The 17,456-nt window shown below is 33.7% G+C and overlaps 1 protein-coding gene across 1 annotated transcript; it reads right to left on the reverse strand.

The window, feature by feature from the left end:
• Positions 1–1,413: 1,413 nt before the first annotated feature.
• LOC105623851 (elongation factor 1-alpha) lies at positions 1,414–4,896 on the reverse strand. The gene is made up of 3 exons (XM_012205224.1): positions 4,074–4,896; positions 2,901–3,394; positions 1,414–1,482 (listed from the first exon to the last, which is right to left on the reverse strand). The coding sequence occupies exons 1-3, from the start codon at positions 4,894–4,896 to the stop codon at positions 1,414–1,416; spliced, it is 1,386 nt and encodes a 461-aa protein (XP_012060614.1).
• Positions 4,897–17,456: the final 12,560 nt, after the last annotated feature.

The raw sequence follows: 17,456 nt of genomic DNA on the forward strand, positions 1-17,456 counted from the left end.
TTTGCGAATATAATCCTGTGTCATGTTCGATCACGAGAGGATTGAGTCTGCTCGGCGCCCCGTCAAAAACGGGCCTCAGCAATTAAAGACTGACCAAGACCTGCATTACACTAAAAACTCTTGTAAGATCACTGCATTAAATATATTTGTACATACCACGTCTAGATGTAACTTTAACAAAGAGAGGAGAAGAAATTTATGCGGAATAAATTATATTTACCTTAGAAACACCCGGCCCCTCTTCTTTTACGTCAACCATCCATCTTACGTCACGTCTACCTACGCAATCTCTTCGCCTGCATACACATTTGGATCAACTAGAGACGTAGAAAAGAAGATATTCCACTTCTCATAATTTTAACTACGCAATCGCGATCTAATAATAATTATTTTCCATTTATCACGGAATTACAAGGGGATACATAATAATCAAGGAAAAAGTAAAGAGACTTGGAGATGCAATTAAAGATTTTTTTTATTACATCAACGTAATACTGGCTAAGGGTCAAAACAATGTCATAGAACGCGTCTATGGTCAGCAGGAGGGACAGCGCCGAGATCAACATGAGCGATTCACGACGGATGTCTCGTCCTCTTTAAGGCGAGATCGTTCTCCTTCCTTAAGAGGGGGAGGCAGCCGACGATTCGCCGACGACAAGAGAGGGAGCATAGTCTAATGATCCCCATATAACTACAGATAAATATCTTATAAGTATAATAAAACTAATCGTACAGAGAGCGAGGCAACCAAGTCTCGGAACAAATCAGCCTTAATGAACCCTTCGAAAAGAATCGAGAGAAGTCTTGCTGGGTATGCGAGTCAGCGGCGCTCACCTCGACGTCGCCGATCACGGCGCAGTTAAGTACTCGTCGCTGCTCCGTCTCCCATAGAAACGGGACATTCGACGAAGAAAAGGCAATGCACCCGCTGTCTCGCTCGTTCCTCTCGTGAGAGTAGGGGAAAGGATCCCGAGCGCGGCTGTCTCCGCAACCACCCCGTGATTGTTGCTGATGCTCGGTGTTGTATCAATTGAAAAACCTAACTACACAGAGTCCAAGGGAACTGAGTACCTGGTAAATACCGGACACATATCGTCAATATCGATAATTAAGATAAACGCGGTAAGACGCGGGGCAACGCTCCTCCTAGCATATGTGAGGTGTGCGCGGGGCATGGGTGAACTGAATGTGCAGGTTCGGATAGATGCGCGGGTTTAACACTACCGGATAATGTAACGGGGGTAAGCACAACATCTTATGACTTTTGGTATTAGTCGACGAGTATGAGTCGAGCGGGGCAGCCACCGCGGCGGCATGCTGCATCCTGACGGTGGATCCTTGCTGCTGCACGGGGATGCCTGCTGCCACAGGGCATCTGCCGGCGGACTGCGAGCTTCCGAGGAAGCTTGATGGTTACTTTTTCTTCTGGGCTTTCTCCGCGGCCTTTGTTACCTTGCCCTGGGTATCTTTGAAAGTAACGCTCTGCGGAGAAATAAACCAATCGTTAAATTATATATATATAACTGTATGAATTTATGTCTAATATTAGGTGTAGTAAAAAGAAATCCATTATTTTTGCATGAAATTGAATGGAAAAATAATGAATTTCTTTTTACTACATCTAATATATCTTTTTTTTGGAACAATTAGTATTCTGTAGTCTAGATATTAAATTTGAAGAAAAGAAAATTTGATATTATCTTTAAAATAACATTATGTTTTTCACGGTTTAAATTATTTCGAAATATACAAAGTCAACAAGAAGCAGATATCAACAAGAAGCAAAATCAGTTTTCATGAATTTAATGAAAATATTATACAAACATTAAAAATTATTAATGTTACACAAATATCAAATTATGAACAATTTTGTTATGATAATTTGCATAAAGTAAATATTTTCCGTACAAGCTTGGACAGTTATCAACCGCAAGTTTGAAATAAATAGAATGTACAAACAATAAAAGAGAGACTTTGATAAATAATTAGGTATATGCTGCTTCACATAATAATAATTTTTTTGAAATACGTATTTCATATGTATATATTTCAACATGTAAAAACTGAATCTGCTCGGAAAAAATTATCACTCTTTTCGTTTTTATATTATTATTTATACTATTTGAAATAGTAATTAATAAAACTTACATAATAATATTCGATAAATTCTTCAATTCGCAAATTCTTAACAAACTCTGCAGGTTATTTTTGCAAGTTACATAAATTATTAGCTTTAGCACTTGTAATTATACAAACAAAGAATCACTCTTTTATAAATTTTAATAGAGAATAATTTTCGTATCTTATACTTAATGAAATGAAGAAAATAATCGCGTTTTTAAACTTTGTTCTTGAACAATATTATAAAAAGCGTAATAAGAGAGCAAATTTATTTTTTTGCCTTCAAATAAATACATGAAAAAAATTGGTAAGGTAGCCTCTATTTGAACATTTATCAAAAATTTGTTGCTTTGAAACAATTTATCATGTGAAATAGCAAGAACAATATAATATTGATTGACTCGAAAATATTTTGTTTCGCTAAAGATTTTCCTTCGCAAAGATTTCAAGAATAAATTATGATGAGCTTCATTTTAGATATTTAATAAACGGTTATCTGTCAAGCAAAAGAAATAGGTTTTTTCATTGTCGATTCTCTTATTTCGCATACGATAAAAAATTTTCAAAGATATTATTGATATATAAAGATATTATGAAAAGATATTATTCCACTGTGATAAAAGATAAAAACCAAAAAAAATTAAATCCCAAGATCCCAACCGAATAATATTAATTTAAAAAAAAAATGGAAATTCAAACAATAAGAAGATACTCTTTATATTTGAAGTCGCGTTCTCAGTCTGCTTTTATCTTAAACCTTTCGAAATAATTCCTCGTACCTTAATGACACCCACGGCGACGGTTTGACGCATATCGCGGACCGCGAAGCGACCCAAGGGCGGAAACTCCTGGAAGGATTCGACGCACATCGGTTTGGTCGGCTGCAACATTACTATTGCAGCATCACCGCTTTTTATACCCTTTGGATTCTCCTCGGTGGTTTTGCCGGTACGACGATCGCATTTTTCCTTGATTTCAGCAAACTTGCAAGCGATGTGAGCAGTGTGGCAGTCAAGCACTGGCGTGTAGCCATTGCTGATCTGTCCCGGATGATTCAGGACGATTACTTGGGCGGTGAAGTCGGCGGCACCGCGCGGCGGTTGATTCTTGGAATCGCCAGCGACGTAACCGCGTCTCAATTCCTTCACGGAAATATTCTTCACGTTGAAGCCAACATTGTCACCGGGCAGAGCTTCCGTCAATGCCTCATGATGCATCTCGACGGATTTCACCTCGGTGGTGAGAGCCGCCGGCGCGAAAGTTACCAGCATACCTTAAAATTGTAAATTTATGTTTATTTATAAGAATCTATACGTTAGTCCGATAAATGTCACAAAAGATAATTAACTCTCCACTGGCAATGTTGAATTTTAAAAGCATAAAGTTGATTTTTTAATTGTGAATTCTGGTAGATAAATTAAATCTGTAAAAAATAAGTAAAATACAATTAAACTTCTATGATAATAAAAACTCATTATTAAAGTTTTTACAAGTATGTAAGAATTTTTTTAGATTTTTATACAATTTGGAAACAACATAAACATCTACACTGAAAACTTAAATTGTAGACGAAGGATGAAAATTTTACATTACCTAATGAAGGATATATTATATAAACAAAATAATAATCATCATTGTTCAAAACAAGTAGAAATATTAAATGTGATTTTAGACTATTTTTAAGTGATGCGGGTTTTTGTAAGGACGATTGATTTGTAGTTGGCAGATGTCGGGTTTGATCTCAACCGTCATTCCATATAATTTTCGGTTTTTATAAAAGATTGATTAGAGAGTTGAATTTTTAATTTATGAATAAAATTAAATAGTGATCCACTTAAAAAATTTAGATTTCATTTATTAATTACTATCTTCCGAATTTGCTTCTTGCGATTAAAATTATTCCTTCTAATTATTTTTTCCAGAAGTCATATTAGTACAATTAGTACAATCACCTGGTTTCAAGATACCGGTCTCCACGCGACCGACAGGCACCGTTCCAATACCACCAATCTTATAGACATCCTGAAGTGGCAGCCGTAAGGCTTTATCGGTGGGTCTGGAAGGTGGCAGAATGGCATCGAGAGCTTCGATGAGCGTCTTGCCGTCGGCATTGCCATCCTTGCGCTCCACCTTCCAGCCCTTATACCAAGGAGTCTTCGGGGACGGCTCGAGCATGTTATCACCGTGCCAACCGGAAATCGGCACGTAGGCGACCGAGGCGGTATTGTAACCGATCTTCTTGATATAAGATGATACTTCCTTCTTAATCTCCTCGAAACGCGTTTCCGAATACGGCGGATCAGTCATATCCATCTTATTGACGCCGACGATCAGCTGCTTCACGCCTAATGTGAAGGCGAGCAAAGCGTGTTCGCGAGTTTGTCCATTTTTCGAAATACCGGCCTCGAACTCGCCGATACCAGCTGCAACGATGAGTACCGCGCAGTCGGCCTGGCTGGTGCCGGTGATCATGTTCTTGATAAAATCACGATGACCGGGCGCATCAATAATGGTGACGTAATACTTGGCTGTTTCGAATTTCCACAAAGCGATATCGATGGTGATGCCGCGTTCGCGCTCCGCTTTGAGCTTGTCCAACACCCAGGCGTACTTGAACGAGCCTTTGCCCATTTCTTGTGCCTCCCTCTCGAACTTTTCGATCGTCCGCTTATCGATCCCGCCGCATTTGTAGATTAGGTGACCAGTTGTCGTAGACTTGCCGGAGTCCACGTGGCCGATCACCACGATGTTTATGTGTATCTTCTCCTTACCCATGATGTCGAGGCTTTAGCTACCTGCTGACACAAGTTGTCGAGAATTCAGAAGTGAACTATCGTTCGATTGATATGCGGCAAATGTATCGATTTTGAATGCTTTAATAGTTGTGCTAAATGTAATTTAGCATATGCGTTCCTTTCTATAGAATAGACTGCGTAATATTTGTTTATAGACTAGTCTATTATAAATCAGTCATATGTTATAGATTCAAGGGAAGACATTTTAAGCCAGTGTTAAACTGCCACACACAATTCAGTTATAGAATGTTCTAAAGTTTTGTGAGCTGTCTTGTGAGCTGTTTTATCTTATAAGTAATCCATACATACATAAATAGACAGTAAGCAAGAACCATTTTTTAACGGTTGTTTGCGCATAGAAAATGATAATTTTAATATTAGTATTAGACAAATGACAATATCCAGACAACATAAAATCTAAAATTGAGATATAATTTTTTATGTTTCGATTTTTGATTTTATGATGTCTAGGTATTGTCATTTATATTAATGTCTAATATTAATGTTCAAATTATTTTCTATATATAAATATGACATTGTTTATCGAACTAATACAAAAAGTATCTATAAATATTATTATTATATTACCATCATTTATTGTGTAAAAAAATTACAGAATATATACAAAAGGTGAGGCCAGCAAAACTGCTATTACACCTCCTAGAAAACGAAACGAATTACAAATTATAAAAATGAGACAATACATGAAAGTGTATCTTACTTAACAAATAATGTTTGAAATATTAATAGATCTTAAATTGAAAAAGAATATTTTGTTATAACTTTAAAAAAGATTTTTACATTTATCACAAGAAGATACTATTAAAAATTTCATAAAATTTAATATACTTTTAAGTTACACAATTTAACTTAATTTCATTACATTAAATTTAACATATTTATAATTGAAAAGTATATTTGTGCACATGTACATGAATTTAATGTCTTTTTCATGAAAATTGATGAAATTTAAGTTACAGTAGTTACTTAATTTTTATTTATAAAATTTACTTTTTATAAAATTTTGTTATAACTTAATTTTCAATTAAATTATTCATTATTTTTAATTTCGTTCATAATCACGAGTTTCATTTATATGTAAAGGAAGTATTTCTAACTTTGTAGCGATTATATTATGAAATCTCATGTTAAGATGGTTCTTTAATAAAGTGCCAAAAATTTAGGGTGCCTCACCAAGGCCCATCCAAAATTATTGCATAATTTGAATAAAATGTTAAAACTACTGTATATTTCAATGAAATAGTATTGAACGATAATAAATCAAGAACTATATTTTCATCGAATGAAAACAAGATGAGATTATGTTTACTTTTCGAGGTTAAATTTATATGCAAGTTTATGCACACGTAAATCTTTTCAGAATGATCGTTAAATGGTTGATCTATTACTTTTTTGTGAGCATTAAAATCGTTTTTTAAACTATTATAATCTCGTTTTTTTTATAAAAGCCTATGGTAAGAGTTGTATGCAATTAAAAGAAGCGTCTGCGAACCTTATCTATTACTTAGGCTGTGATCGATTTGAACGCTCACGCGTTTTAAATGCTTGTAATCATCATTCTGTCTTCGTTCATTAGATGTAAAATAAGAATAAAAATATTGAAAGCGCTGAAAGCGTCCAAATCGATAACAGCCTACGTAAACAGTTACATTTTCAATATTTTTTTCTCTCTTATTTCATCGTTAACTTACTGTAGAATTTTGCTCATGTGTGTGTTTCGTACTTCAACTTCATTATATAAAAAAAATTAAACATTTCTATGATAACTCAATTTATTATAACTAAAGAATCACCTTAATATATGGGATCTATATTATTAGTTTAATATCGGATCCGAACGACGCTGATGATCAAAGATTTCTTAGTCACCAGATGGTTAATCACCGGCATCAAACTATAAGTCCCGCATATTAAGATGATTCATCAGTAAATTGAGTTATCATTGAAATATTCAATTTTTTTATATAATGCAACTGAAGTACCGAAATTGACGTAAGTAAAATTAATAGAAGTCATTTTCGGCTTCTTAAATGCGAAAAATTGCGCATGTGGGATTAAACTCGGATCTACAAATCGCGAGTCAATCGCACAGAGCGGCAAGCTTCGATATGAGTATATTATGATAAGATTCTTAAAGAACCATCAAGAGACGTTAAAAATGTCTTCAAGATCTTTCGTCCCGATAACAATGTGTAACATTGTTAATAATTAATAGCTTAGTTAATAATTAATAATTAATAGCTTCATACATAATATAATTAGAGAAATAATTTCTTAGTATCTTAATGTATCTATTTCTTAATGTATCTATTATATTCGTAATATATTTATATCTATTTCTCTAAATTCTTTGAAATGGAATCTCATTCTAAAGCATTCTAAAAAGTAAAAATTGACTTAGTTTTGAAAAAAAATAGCTCAATTTTCAATATTTAAGAGTGTGATTTCACCCTGCAGTGTGTGATTCACTCTAAAAATTTTAGAGAGATATATTTATTATTTGTTCGAGAGATACATTTATTATATCGTTACACAATATGTCGTATTTATTTTATATTAGTGTTTTGACATGTTCGTCGAAATGGAAATAAAATATTGAGTTCAAAGTGGCAATACTGCAGTAGTGGAATAAAGTTACATTTCAAATAAAATTAAACTAACAAATATAAATTTTGTTCTTCAAAATATTAAAAAATGTGACTATTAATCAAACGACCTAATATTTAGATGCAATGTATAATAATATCTCCTTTAATCGTATCTATTGTAAATATACAATTTTGTAGTTTCTATATCGATACTTAATACTACTAGTAAAAATTAATTCTAATTATTATACTACTGTATAGTACTATCAATAAAAATTAATTATAACCGTGTAAATTTTTATGTTCGCCTGTAATGAGGCATCGGAGAAGTTTCTTTCACGCGTTATATGTTGATCGGATATTAAAGAGACGATAAATATTGACGTGCGAGAACGGAGGACCTCTTGCAAGCTACAAAGGGTATTGATTCGTTTCAAGGAGAGACTCACGCAGGGCTTGCAAACTCACTCACTCACTCTCTCTCCCCTTCTCCTTGACGTACGTGTATAAATATGAGTGGTATCAGATCGAGTGTGCGCGGTTATTCTCTGTCGAGGCGATCGCGATCTGCCGCGAAAAAACAATTTTGCTTCAATTATATCAATTGGGAAGGAACTTAATTAGAACAGCCGACCGTATTCCAATGGACTCAAATTGAATCGTATACCGCGGCCCAGGTAATTTCCAACCCGCGAGTCCGCCTTTTAGATCAATAAAGGGTGTATGCTGTCCTATCTCGATCTACGTAGGCGGTGGGATGTATTAAAAATTGCGTACTCCTTTTGATCCGAATGACAAATACTATAAAATCGAATTAAACAGATCAATGTCTATTGGAATTTTCGCTTAGTTTCTGAAAAGTATCCGAAAACGATTATCATTGATTATTTTTAAAAAAATTCTAAAACTAATTAGACATAATTATTTGTAAAAATTATTGAAAATAATTTAGTGTTCGTTGAAGATAATTCATAATATTAAAATTCAATTATTGATTTTAATGAATTTTTGAAACTGATGCAAGGACTTTTCTAAGATTAATCTCATTTCTATTTACGATCGCGAATGTAATTCATTAAAGAGTTCAGAATTTTAAATGAATTATAAATTACGCAGCAATACAATTATTAATTAGATTAATTAATCAATATTGATCACAATTAAATTTTCTTTTTACAATCAAAAGAAGTCAAAATTATAATTTAGAAAGATAGAAAATAATTTTAGCTGAACTATTAGAGATTGTTTACTCGTATTAAATTTTAGAAACCACTGTTTATACCGGAAATGTGCATCATGTAATTAAATTAAAAATCGGACTGATCGAATTACTCGGTATCAGCTGAATCAGAAAATCAGTATCGTGCAATTGGTTGTACCAATCCTCATTTCGTTCGCTTTGCAACTTGCGTTCTTATCGTAACGCATACCGGCCTGCCTCTTCTAATAATAGTCACAGCCCCACGAAGGCGGCCATTTCTCATCGACAATAACTTGCTTCGAAACGTCGTCTTCGCGATGTCACTATCAGGGATTTCCACCGGAGAAATTGCCGAATTTCGCGTCCTCTCTTTACTCATCTAAACAATCATGCAACTGGATCGCGTGATTTCTCTCTCGATACATTTTGGAAGAGGAACACATGACGGATTCGAGGTATATTAAAACATCGCGATTACGACATATCGCGCAACGAGGTTAAAACCCCAAGTTACCGCAAATAAGCTTGGTATCACTTACCGATCGACCGTTGCCCGATCAATCGATCGCGATGACGCACCCCGACCTGCACCAACAACCCCTCGGGGGATCAATGGATCGATACCCAGGAAGTCCCGCTCAATCGAACGTTAACGTAACCGATCACCAATGTAATGGCCAGCTTTCCGTCGTCGGCTGCACCGTCGAGCTCGCGGCTCGCACGGAGGAACTTTTTTACCTGCGACAGACACCCTCGGCTCGAGAACGGCGGCTCGCGGACGCGCGACGAGTCTAGGGCGGATTCGCCCCGAGAGTAAGCGGCGCGCCGGCTCGAATCGATACTCTCGCTGGCCAGCTAAGCTGGCTGGATGACTGATTGACGAACGAAGCCGGCTTGAGCTTTCACGCAACGAGAACCGATAAAGACTCCTCGCCTGCTTCTGTCACAGATTGGAACGGTCTCCCGAATTCCTGGGGATGACCGTCGTTCTTGCAACACAGGTTGATTTACTTACCCGAGGATTCGATGTTGGACCGTCCACTCTGAAAATCACCGCGGAGCTCTGCCACCCGTCTTGCCGCGCACGCAAGCTCGTGAAGCATGGAGCGAGCGAGAGGGTGGAACGAGAGAGGGAGGAAGAGACGGGTAGTAGAGGTATAAAGACAGAAAGCTCTACCCGGATCTGGCAGGAGGGTAAAGGGGTGAACAAACGACTATGATGCCATCTGAAATGTGCAATGTTGCGGCGCTTGCGCCTGCACGGTCTTCGTGTTTGCGAATCTCTTCGATTGGTTCCCGACCGGCCGGCGAGAGTCTATTTTCCTCTTCGATGAAAGGACAAAAGAACGACATCGTCGTGGTGAATTATCGGCCACTCGCTTGCTCCAGCTCGCTCGTTCGCGATGCTAAAGAAAAACTTGAGTCACTTGGGGGAAGACATGTTGCGTTTTACGTGAAGTTCATCAGCGCCTCAATTTCAATATGTATAAACAGTATTAAAGGGTCGTCTGCAATGGGAATATAGATCGCGGTCAAAGTTTCACTATACAAGTTTTGAAGCGCTTGATTGACCAATTAAAAAAAAGAATTTTACAAAGTAACTAATAAAAAACGCTTTAAAACATTTATAGCATCACGTTAGTAAATTTTAAGTTTTAAAACAGATGTAATAAGCTTTAAGTTGTAGATATTGATCGATTACAGTCGAATATGAGGAGAATAATTGACTATGATTAGTTGATTTCTTACAGCAATTTACTACATCCATTGCGTTTTAGAACTTAGGTATAAGAAATCGATCAATTGTCGAATATGAGAATAGTCGATTAGAATTGGTCAATTTCTTATAGTTTATGGCTTACTTTACAATACTATGTATATTTCTATTATAGACAGTCTATAAAGCGGTCACATCGAATTATGTAGTTATTTACACAAATTTCTAACAAGTAATAGCGAATTTGCTTACCTAAGTAGAATAACAAATCATTATGATATCAGAATGATATCAAAATGATTCTAAACGACATTAAAAGTCATTTTTCAATAATTTCCGATTCATTTTAATGTCATTTTGACGTTATCGAGACTTGTTGTTCTGCTTGGAATAAAAGATACGCTTTACATGAAATTAGCAAAATTAAATGTAAAAGCATATAAATATTTTAAACAATTGAATATCAAGTAATGATATTGTTGTTATTTAATAAAATGTACATTTTATAAAATGTACATGTATATTTTTTCATTAGTTAATTATTCATCGAAGTTAATTATATTATGTCACTTCATTAAATATCTTTATAAAGTAACCTTTAATCTATAAGTACATAGTGCGATTTAATCGAATTTACTATAAAATCTGATCTACAATGTGCTCTTTGCTTCCTGTCATTTTCTTTTTATCGCTTTTCATCTCTTACCTTTTTGCCTCTTTATATATTCTGTTTCTTCGTTTTCTGTCGCTCGAGATAAAAGTTGACAAATTTCGAAAAAGACAAGAAATACGTGACAAGAAAAACAATCATTGTCGACAAAATAATCGCAAAAATGAAAAAAGACAAAAGATAAAAGACAAGAAATAGAAAATAAAAAGCACATTATAGATTAGGCCTATTTTAAATTAACGCACTATGTGTCTTTGATTTTGTTCCATGGCATAGTATCCTAAAATGATTTTCTATAAAAAAAATTAAAGAACAAAATTTAATTGTAATTAAAAATGGCTGTATTCTTATTTGCATAATTTTTAAAATTTTGTAAGTTCTTAATTTATTGTTAGTTATTTTAATAAATATATTTTAAAATCAGGATAAATGTAATCTGACCGTATTGTTCTCCGATAGATTATTATTTCGGGAGATAGATTATTATAGATACGGTCAACATGATACTACGCATACTTTAAAGCAATTTTTGATTAATTTGTAAAATTCTTTCTTTTAATTCAATCAAACTACGCTTCAAAATAGTGAAACTTTGACCACAGCTTTATATTGAAATAAAAATGGATTATGAATATCGGCCTAGATAATCCGAGGTATACATGGCTCGTATTCAGAATGCGCTTTTATCGATAAAAGCGTTTACTTTTATCTCTGAAATTCTATAATATGCATGACGTAAAATATAGTATGTTATAGCACGTTGACATCGTTGTGCGTGAATACGAGCCATATCACCATAATCTATGTGTGAAAATCTTCACGTAAATTTCGATGAGTGGAAAATGAAATGTGAAAAGTTTCACATGAAATTTCATTGATTTCCTGGCGGCGAAACGGTTAGCCCGCGGCGTCGCTCTGCGTACATTTAAGCTGGTTCGATATTAGTTGCATCGTAGCGTCGCAAGCGTTGCGGTCCAATCAACGTCAAACTAACTCGATTTTGATTGGACCGCACGCTTGCGACACTGCGATGCAACTAATAAAACCAGCTTTATGTCACATATTACGTCGTAGGTACATCGCACCGCGCGGTGTTTATGAAAACAGTCGCCGCGTTATCATTCGCAATAGAAACTGTATGATGTGGCACTGTATTTATGTTTGAAATTATACGGTGAATATTATAATATCATGGATATAGAAAAAATGCAGTATTCTCTATTAATTTTGGATTCGTGTACACTGATTGGCTAATTGATTCTCGGCATTCGTGCGATTCGCGATGTACTTCACTTTTTTCAAGAGGCATTGTAGTGCTGATTATTATGCAGTGGACTCCTCGGTATATAACACGATTTATGTGAAAAGATTAGAACGAAATGAAGAGTGGAAAATATATAGATTAATGTTTTGTTGTGATTTACTTAATGGGCGATTATCTTTCGAAGGATAGCTCAAGTCAAACTCGTTATTATTCGTTAATTTGAAAGTAATTTCCCAGCGAACGAGAATGGATTAAAATGGATTGAAATTTTTTTTTCTGTCCAAATGCGTATTTTAAATAACGAATACTTTTTTTTAGATTTAATTCAATTGGATTCAATTAGATTCAATTGGACACAATTAGATTAAAAAACTGCATTTGCTATTCAAAATTTTGAATTGAACAGTGTAGTATTCACAATGTGTTGTTTGTGCAACACAGAAAAAGCTAATATTATTTTTAAATTGAAAGGTATAGAGATATGCTCCATGCAATTCCTATAAATGACTAAAAATGTATTCAGGATTGAAAAGCATTCATTTTAACATTCGTGAATCAATATTTCTGAAAATCTGAATCCATTTCAATCCATTTTCTTATAAATACAATCTTAAGATGTCACGAATCAATCAGAAGGCTTTATTAGCATCTAAACTATTACTTAAGACAATCTTGAAATATGAACGAATTATATAATATTGATTTAAATCAAGCAATTTTCGTGCATTATTCTGTGCTTTTGAGGTAATCTGCGTTCAGAAACTTTACCCGAGTGTGTCATTTTACTCTTATCTTACGTCTAATGAACGATATAATTATAGAATGTGTTTCGTTCTCATATAATGTGCATAATCATTTTATTCTTGTTATTCGAATATTAGAAAAGACTAAAAGGAACATTCGAGAAGACAAAAGGTTTGTTCGCGTTTCGCATACTCCAATATATACTTCAACATGTTCCATAGCTCTTCTAAAGCCGATTCTACATTACTTGCTAATTAACTGATCGTAAGTTTGTTGCGACAGCCAATATGAAGTGTTGATTTCAAAATGCAAGCTTCAGATTGGCTGTCGCAACAAATTTGCGATCGGCTTGCAACTAATGTAGAACCAGCTGAATGAGTGCGTTGAGTGAGTAGAAGCTATGGTTGGAGGAAGTAGGAATATGTTAGAGCATGCGACACAATAAACCTAAGTTTAGTGCTATTTATATCATTCTATCCTTGTTTTACGACTAAACGATGAAGATAGAATGATATAAATAGCGCTAATAGTCTCTCCGAACGCACCCAAAATGATACATCATGTGTGAAACGGAACGCACTCTGGGACACTCGGATGAGGTTTCCGAACGCAGCTTTAGTCTAATGTCTAATGGAGTTTGCGAATTGTGTGGTTGAATAACGGAATGTGTCGCAGTGATGTCTCGTGATTATATATATATATATGTGTGTGTCTCAAGGAATTTTACACGCTCGAATGTGTGAGCATTATGAGCGTGTTTTGAGCATTACATTTTTGAATGATTCGCTCGGTTCAATTTGTTGTTAACGCGATTTTGACATCAACCGCATTCTTGGTTGCGCGGGAAAAGTGCCGCGCAAATGAAGCGCGATTCGTATTTTCGCGAGCGTCATCATATCGAGAAAATCCAACGAAATTGACAAACCGGATAGCCTGAGAGAAAGTCGTGAGTGTAATTGATATATTTCCATATTGCGTATGTAAAAACAATCCTTATTTCTTTTTAATTGGATTATGTATTTGAATGCTTCAGAAAATAATGACACGAAGAGCGTTGACTCGAGGGAATCCAACGAATTCGGACAATTTAGGAGGGAAGGAGAAAGGCTTAGGAGAGGCAATCAGGCCCTGGTAGAGCAATCTTGGGGTGAATATAATTATGTGAAGATTATTTTCAGAAAAATATATAATTACAAGTTTGTTTGCATTGCATGCTTCAACATATTTCTACCATAACTTCTATCATTCCAACGAGCGCGTTGGAGTGAATAAAAGCAAGATGGTATTTTGAGTATAGTAACTGCAATTTGAACTATCTATCTGAGTTGATCATTCTCGAACTTTAATTATTCATAACTAAATATGTGCAAACAAAAAATCAACCTGTTTCTGAAACGAAAATTTGTCGATTGATGTTATTTCAAACACCAATTTATTTCTTTCGAATTCGATACGTTAACGCACTTTTTGTAGCATAAAGTTGGACCATCAGCATCTATTTGTTAATAACTTTTTAACTGAGGATGTGTAAAAGTTAAGTATCTAATTGAAAGACAAATAAAACATTTGATACGCAAAAATAAATTTGTTGAGTAAGAATTGTCTTTTAAAACATTGATTAATGAACATTTATTTTAATTTGAATCCCATTTTTGTTATAGAATCATGGCTTCATTGCTGATAACTTCACCCATTACGCATCAAGTCAGTGAGTGAGAAAAAAGTTTTATATTAAGCTAACGGACTATAAAAGAAAACATTTATCTGACACATATGTATAAATACACATATAAATAACATAAAAATATATATCTCAACATAGATCTGTTGTCTTAAAATGGATGAACTATAAATTAACTTAAATATTTAATCCTGAATACATTATCATTAGTTGATTTACTTTACAAAGCTGCATGTAAAGCTTATAAAAAATTAGAGCTTATTTCATCGTCGTTTATATTGCATTAAATATCATTTCAGAACATTATGTGGATATGATGTATTAATATCTAATTCTTTCTTCAAAATACCTCATGCTTCATACAATCAAAAAACACATCTAATGTAAAACTTATTTCTAATACGTAACAATCTGACAATATATAATTAAATATAATTTATCATGTCTTACAATCATTGTCAGTTAAAATATTAGGTGTAGTAAAAAGAAATCCATTATTTTTCCATTCAATTTCATGCAAAAATAATGGATTTCTTTTTACTACACCTAATATTTCAATATATACTGATTTACTATGATTAACAATAAGGTAATCAAACCTTATATTTCTGTTAATTTCGTATAATTAAAAAAACGGAGAAATCGGCGAATATTGGAATACTGATGTTATATTTAGAATAAAAGTTGAAACATTTAGTATAGAAGTTGGAAAATATGTTTAAATTTCATAATTATTGAAATACAGAGAATATACAATAAATAATCAAATAAATCGTCGCAATTGACATAGTTGAATTATATGACTTATTTTATTTTTTCGTTTAAAAACTCATACAGAAATATATATTACTGTCGTTTTAGTGGAAAACTTTCAATTCAAACTCTCGAGGAGAATATGTCGGCTGCATCACGTGCTCGCTATGATTATAAATAGAATTAAACAGTCATTTCGAATTAAGTCTCATCGTGAGAGGTCAGTGCTGCCTCCAAAGATTGTGGAGAAAATTAAATTCGTGTGCGTAATATAATTTCCGATTCCGTAGCAGATAGCTAATCAAATTATATAACTACAGTTTCGATAAATATTGGCGCCTAAACGATCGTTTTGCGACGATCATTTCGAAGATGGAGTATTATAGTGATTCAGAAGAGGTCAGTAGCAAAATTCTTTACGATGACGTTTTGCACTTGGCACTGGTCACATCGTGTAAAGAAACAGCTCAATCCAAGTTCAAATTTATAATAAAGCTTTTGTTAATCTGGTCGCGTGTCTTGTGCATTTCTCGTTTTATTATTTTTATTACGTTTCTATTAACGTATCTGCTTATGCATATTCTTCACTTTTTATAAGTATTAAATATTTTCTTGTTAAATATTCTTAACATATACAGGGTGTTAGAAAAAAATCATTCAGCATTTATATGATAGATAGTATACATCACAATGATTGAGTAAAAAAGTCTTAGTGAATATAAGTCGAAAACTTAAGCGTTTCTAATATATAAACAATTTTGTATATTAACTGAATCATTAATGATTTAATTGGTTTCTACGTGCCGTATGCGTAAAGATTTGCCTCAGTGTACAAACTATGTTTTGATTCAATTTTTATACGCACTTTATAATGATAAATTTCACTGCGAGTAAGTTGACATTGACTAGACATATAATTGAATGGATATTATGGAGATAATTTCATTGGACTTGTAATTCTCCCAAATAGGTTATCAATGTGCTACTTATCTCAATTTCTCTCTTTTCACATCGTTGCAACAAGTAGAAAAAACACTAAGAGTTAGTTATGATACTAACAAAATTGTTTATCTCAGAAATGGTTAAGTTTTCGATCTATGTTTACTAAGGCTTTTTAGGCTCAGTACTATGTGTACTATCTACTACTATATAAATGCTGAATAGTTTTTCTTCGAATATCCTGTTTTCATAGTTTTACATTTTTTTATAAAAATAAAAAAGAATTTCGCATTTTAACGATTCTTGAAAATATATCTTTATCTACATGGCATTTGAAGAATATATAATATGTATAAATATAATAAATATTTTTATCAAATGTTATTTATACAAAGATATACTTTCAAGAATTTTTATTAAATTAATAATTGTTTTATATATAAATATAAAACTGAAGGACCGGATGTAAGTACTACTGGCTGACCATGTCTTGTCTTTATCACTTTAATCTTTTTATAACATTTTCCGCTATTTTTTCTTTCTATTGAATCTTCTATGCTAGCAAAATCTCTTTCTTTTATTTTTCTTGTTTATAAAATCTAAAACTTTGATATTGGCAAAAAAAAAAACACGTTCAATTTACAGCAAATCGTTTAAAGCAAATGTAGTTTTAAATAATTTTTTGATCACTAATTCATGTAGGTATACGTTCATTTCCAGAAAAGTATTATTTAATTTATTCACTTCTTTTTAACTGCGGGTAATTTTTCAAATGATCGTCAAAGATAATGTCATGAAATGGTTTCAAAAGCAGCGATTAGTCGCCGCAAGAGTTCCGGACTTGTGACGAACGTGGCTGAAAATAACGACTCTTGATCAGAAATAACTGAAAAAGTGAGAAAGAGAGAGACAGAGAGAGAGAGAGAGAGAGAGAGAGAGAGAGAGAGAGAGAGAGAGAGATA

This window comes from Atta cephalotes (assembly GCF_000143395.1).
Source record: "Atta cephalotes unplaced genomic scaffold scaffold00065, whole genome shotgun sequence".
Classification (NCBI taxonomy): Eukaryota; Metazoa; Arthropoda; class Insecta; order Hymenoptera; family Formicidae; genus Atta; species Atta cephalotes.

Coding starts and splice junctions, on each gene's coding strand:
- LOC105623851 (XM_012205224.1), bottom strand. CDS start 4,896: ATGGGTAAGGAGAAGATACACATAAACATCGTGGTGATCGGCCACGTG. Junction 3,395..4,073: donor GACCGGTATCTTGAAACCAG/GTGATTGTACTA, acceptor TACAATTTTAAG/GTATGCTGGTAACTTTCGCG. Junction 1,483..2,900: donor TCGCCGTGGGTGTCATTAAG/GTACGAGGAATT, acceptor ATTTCTCCGCAG/AGCGTTACTTTCAAAGATAC.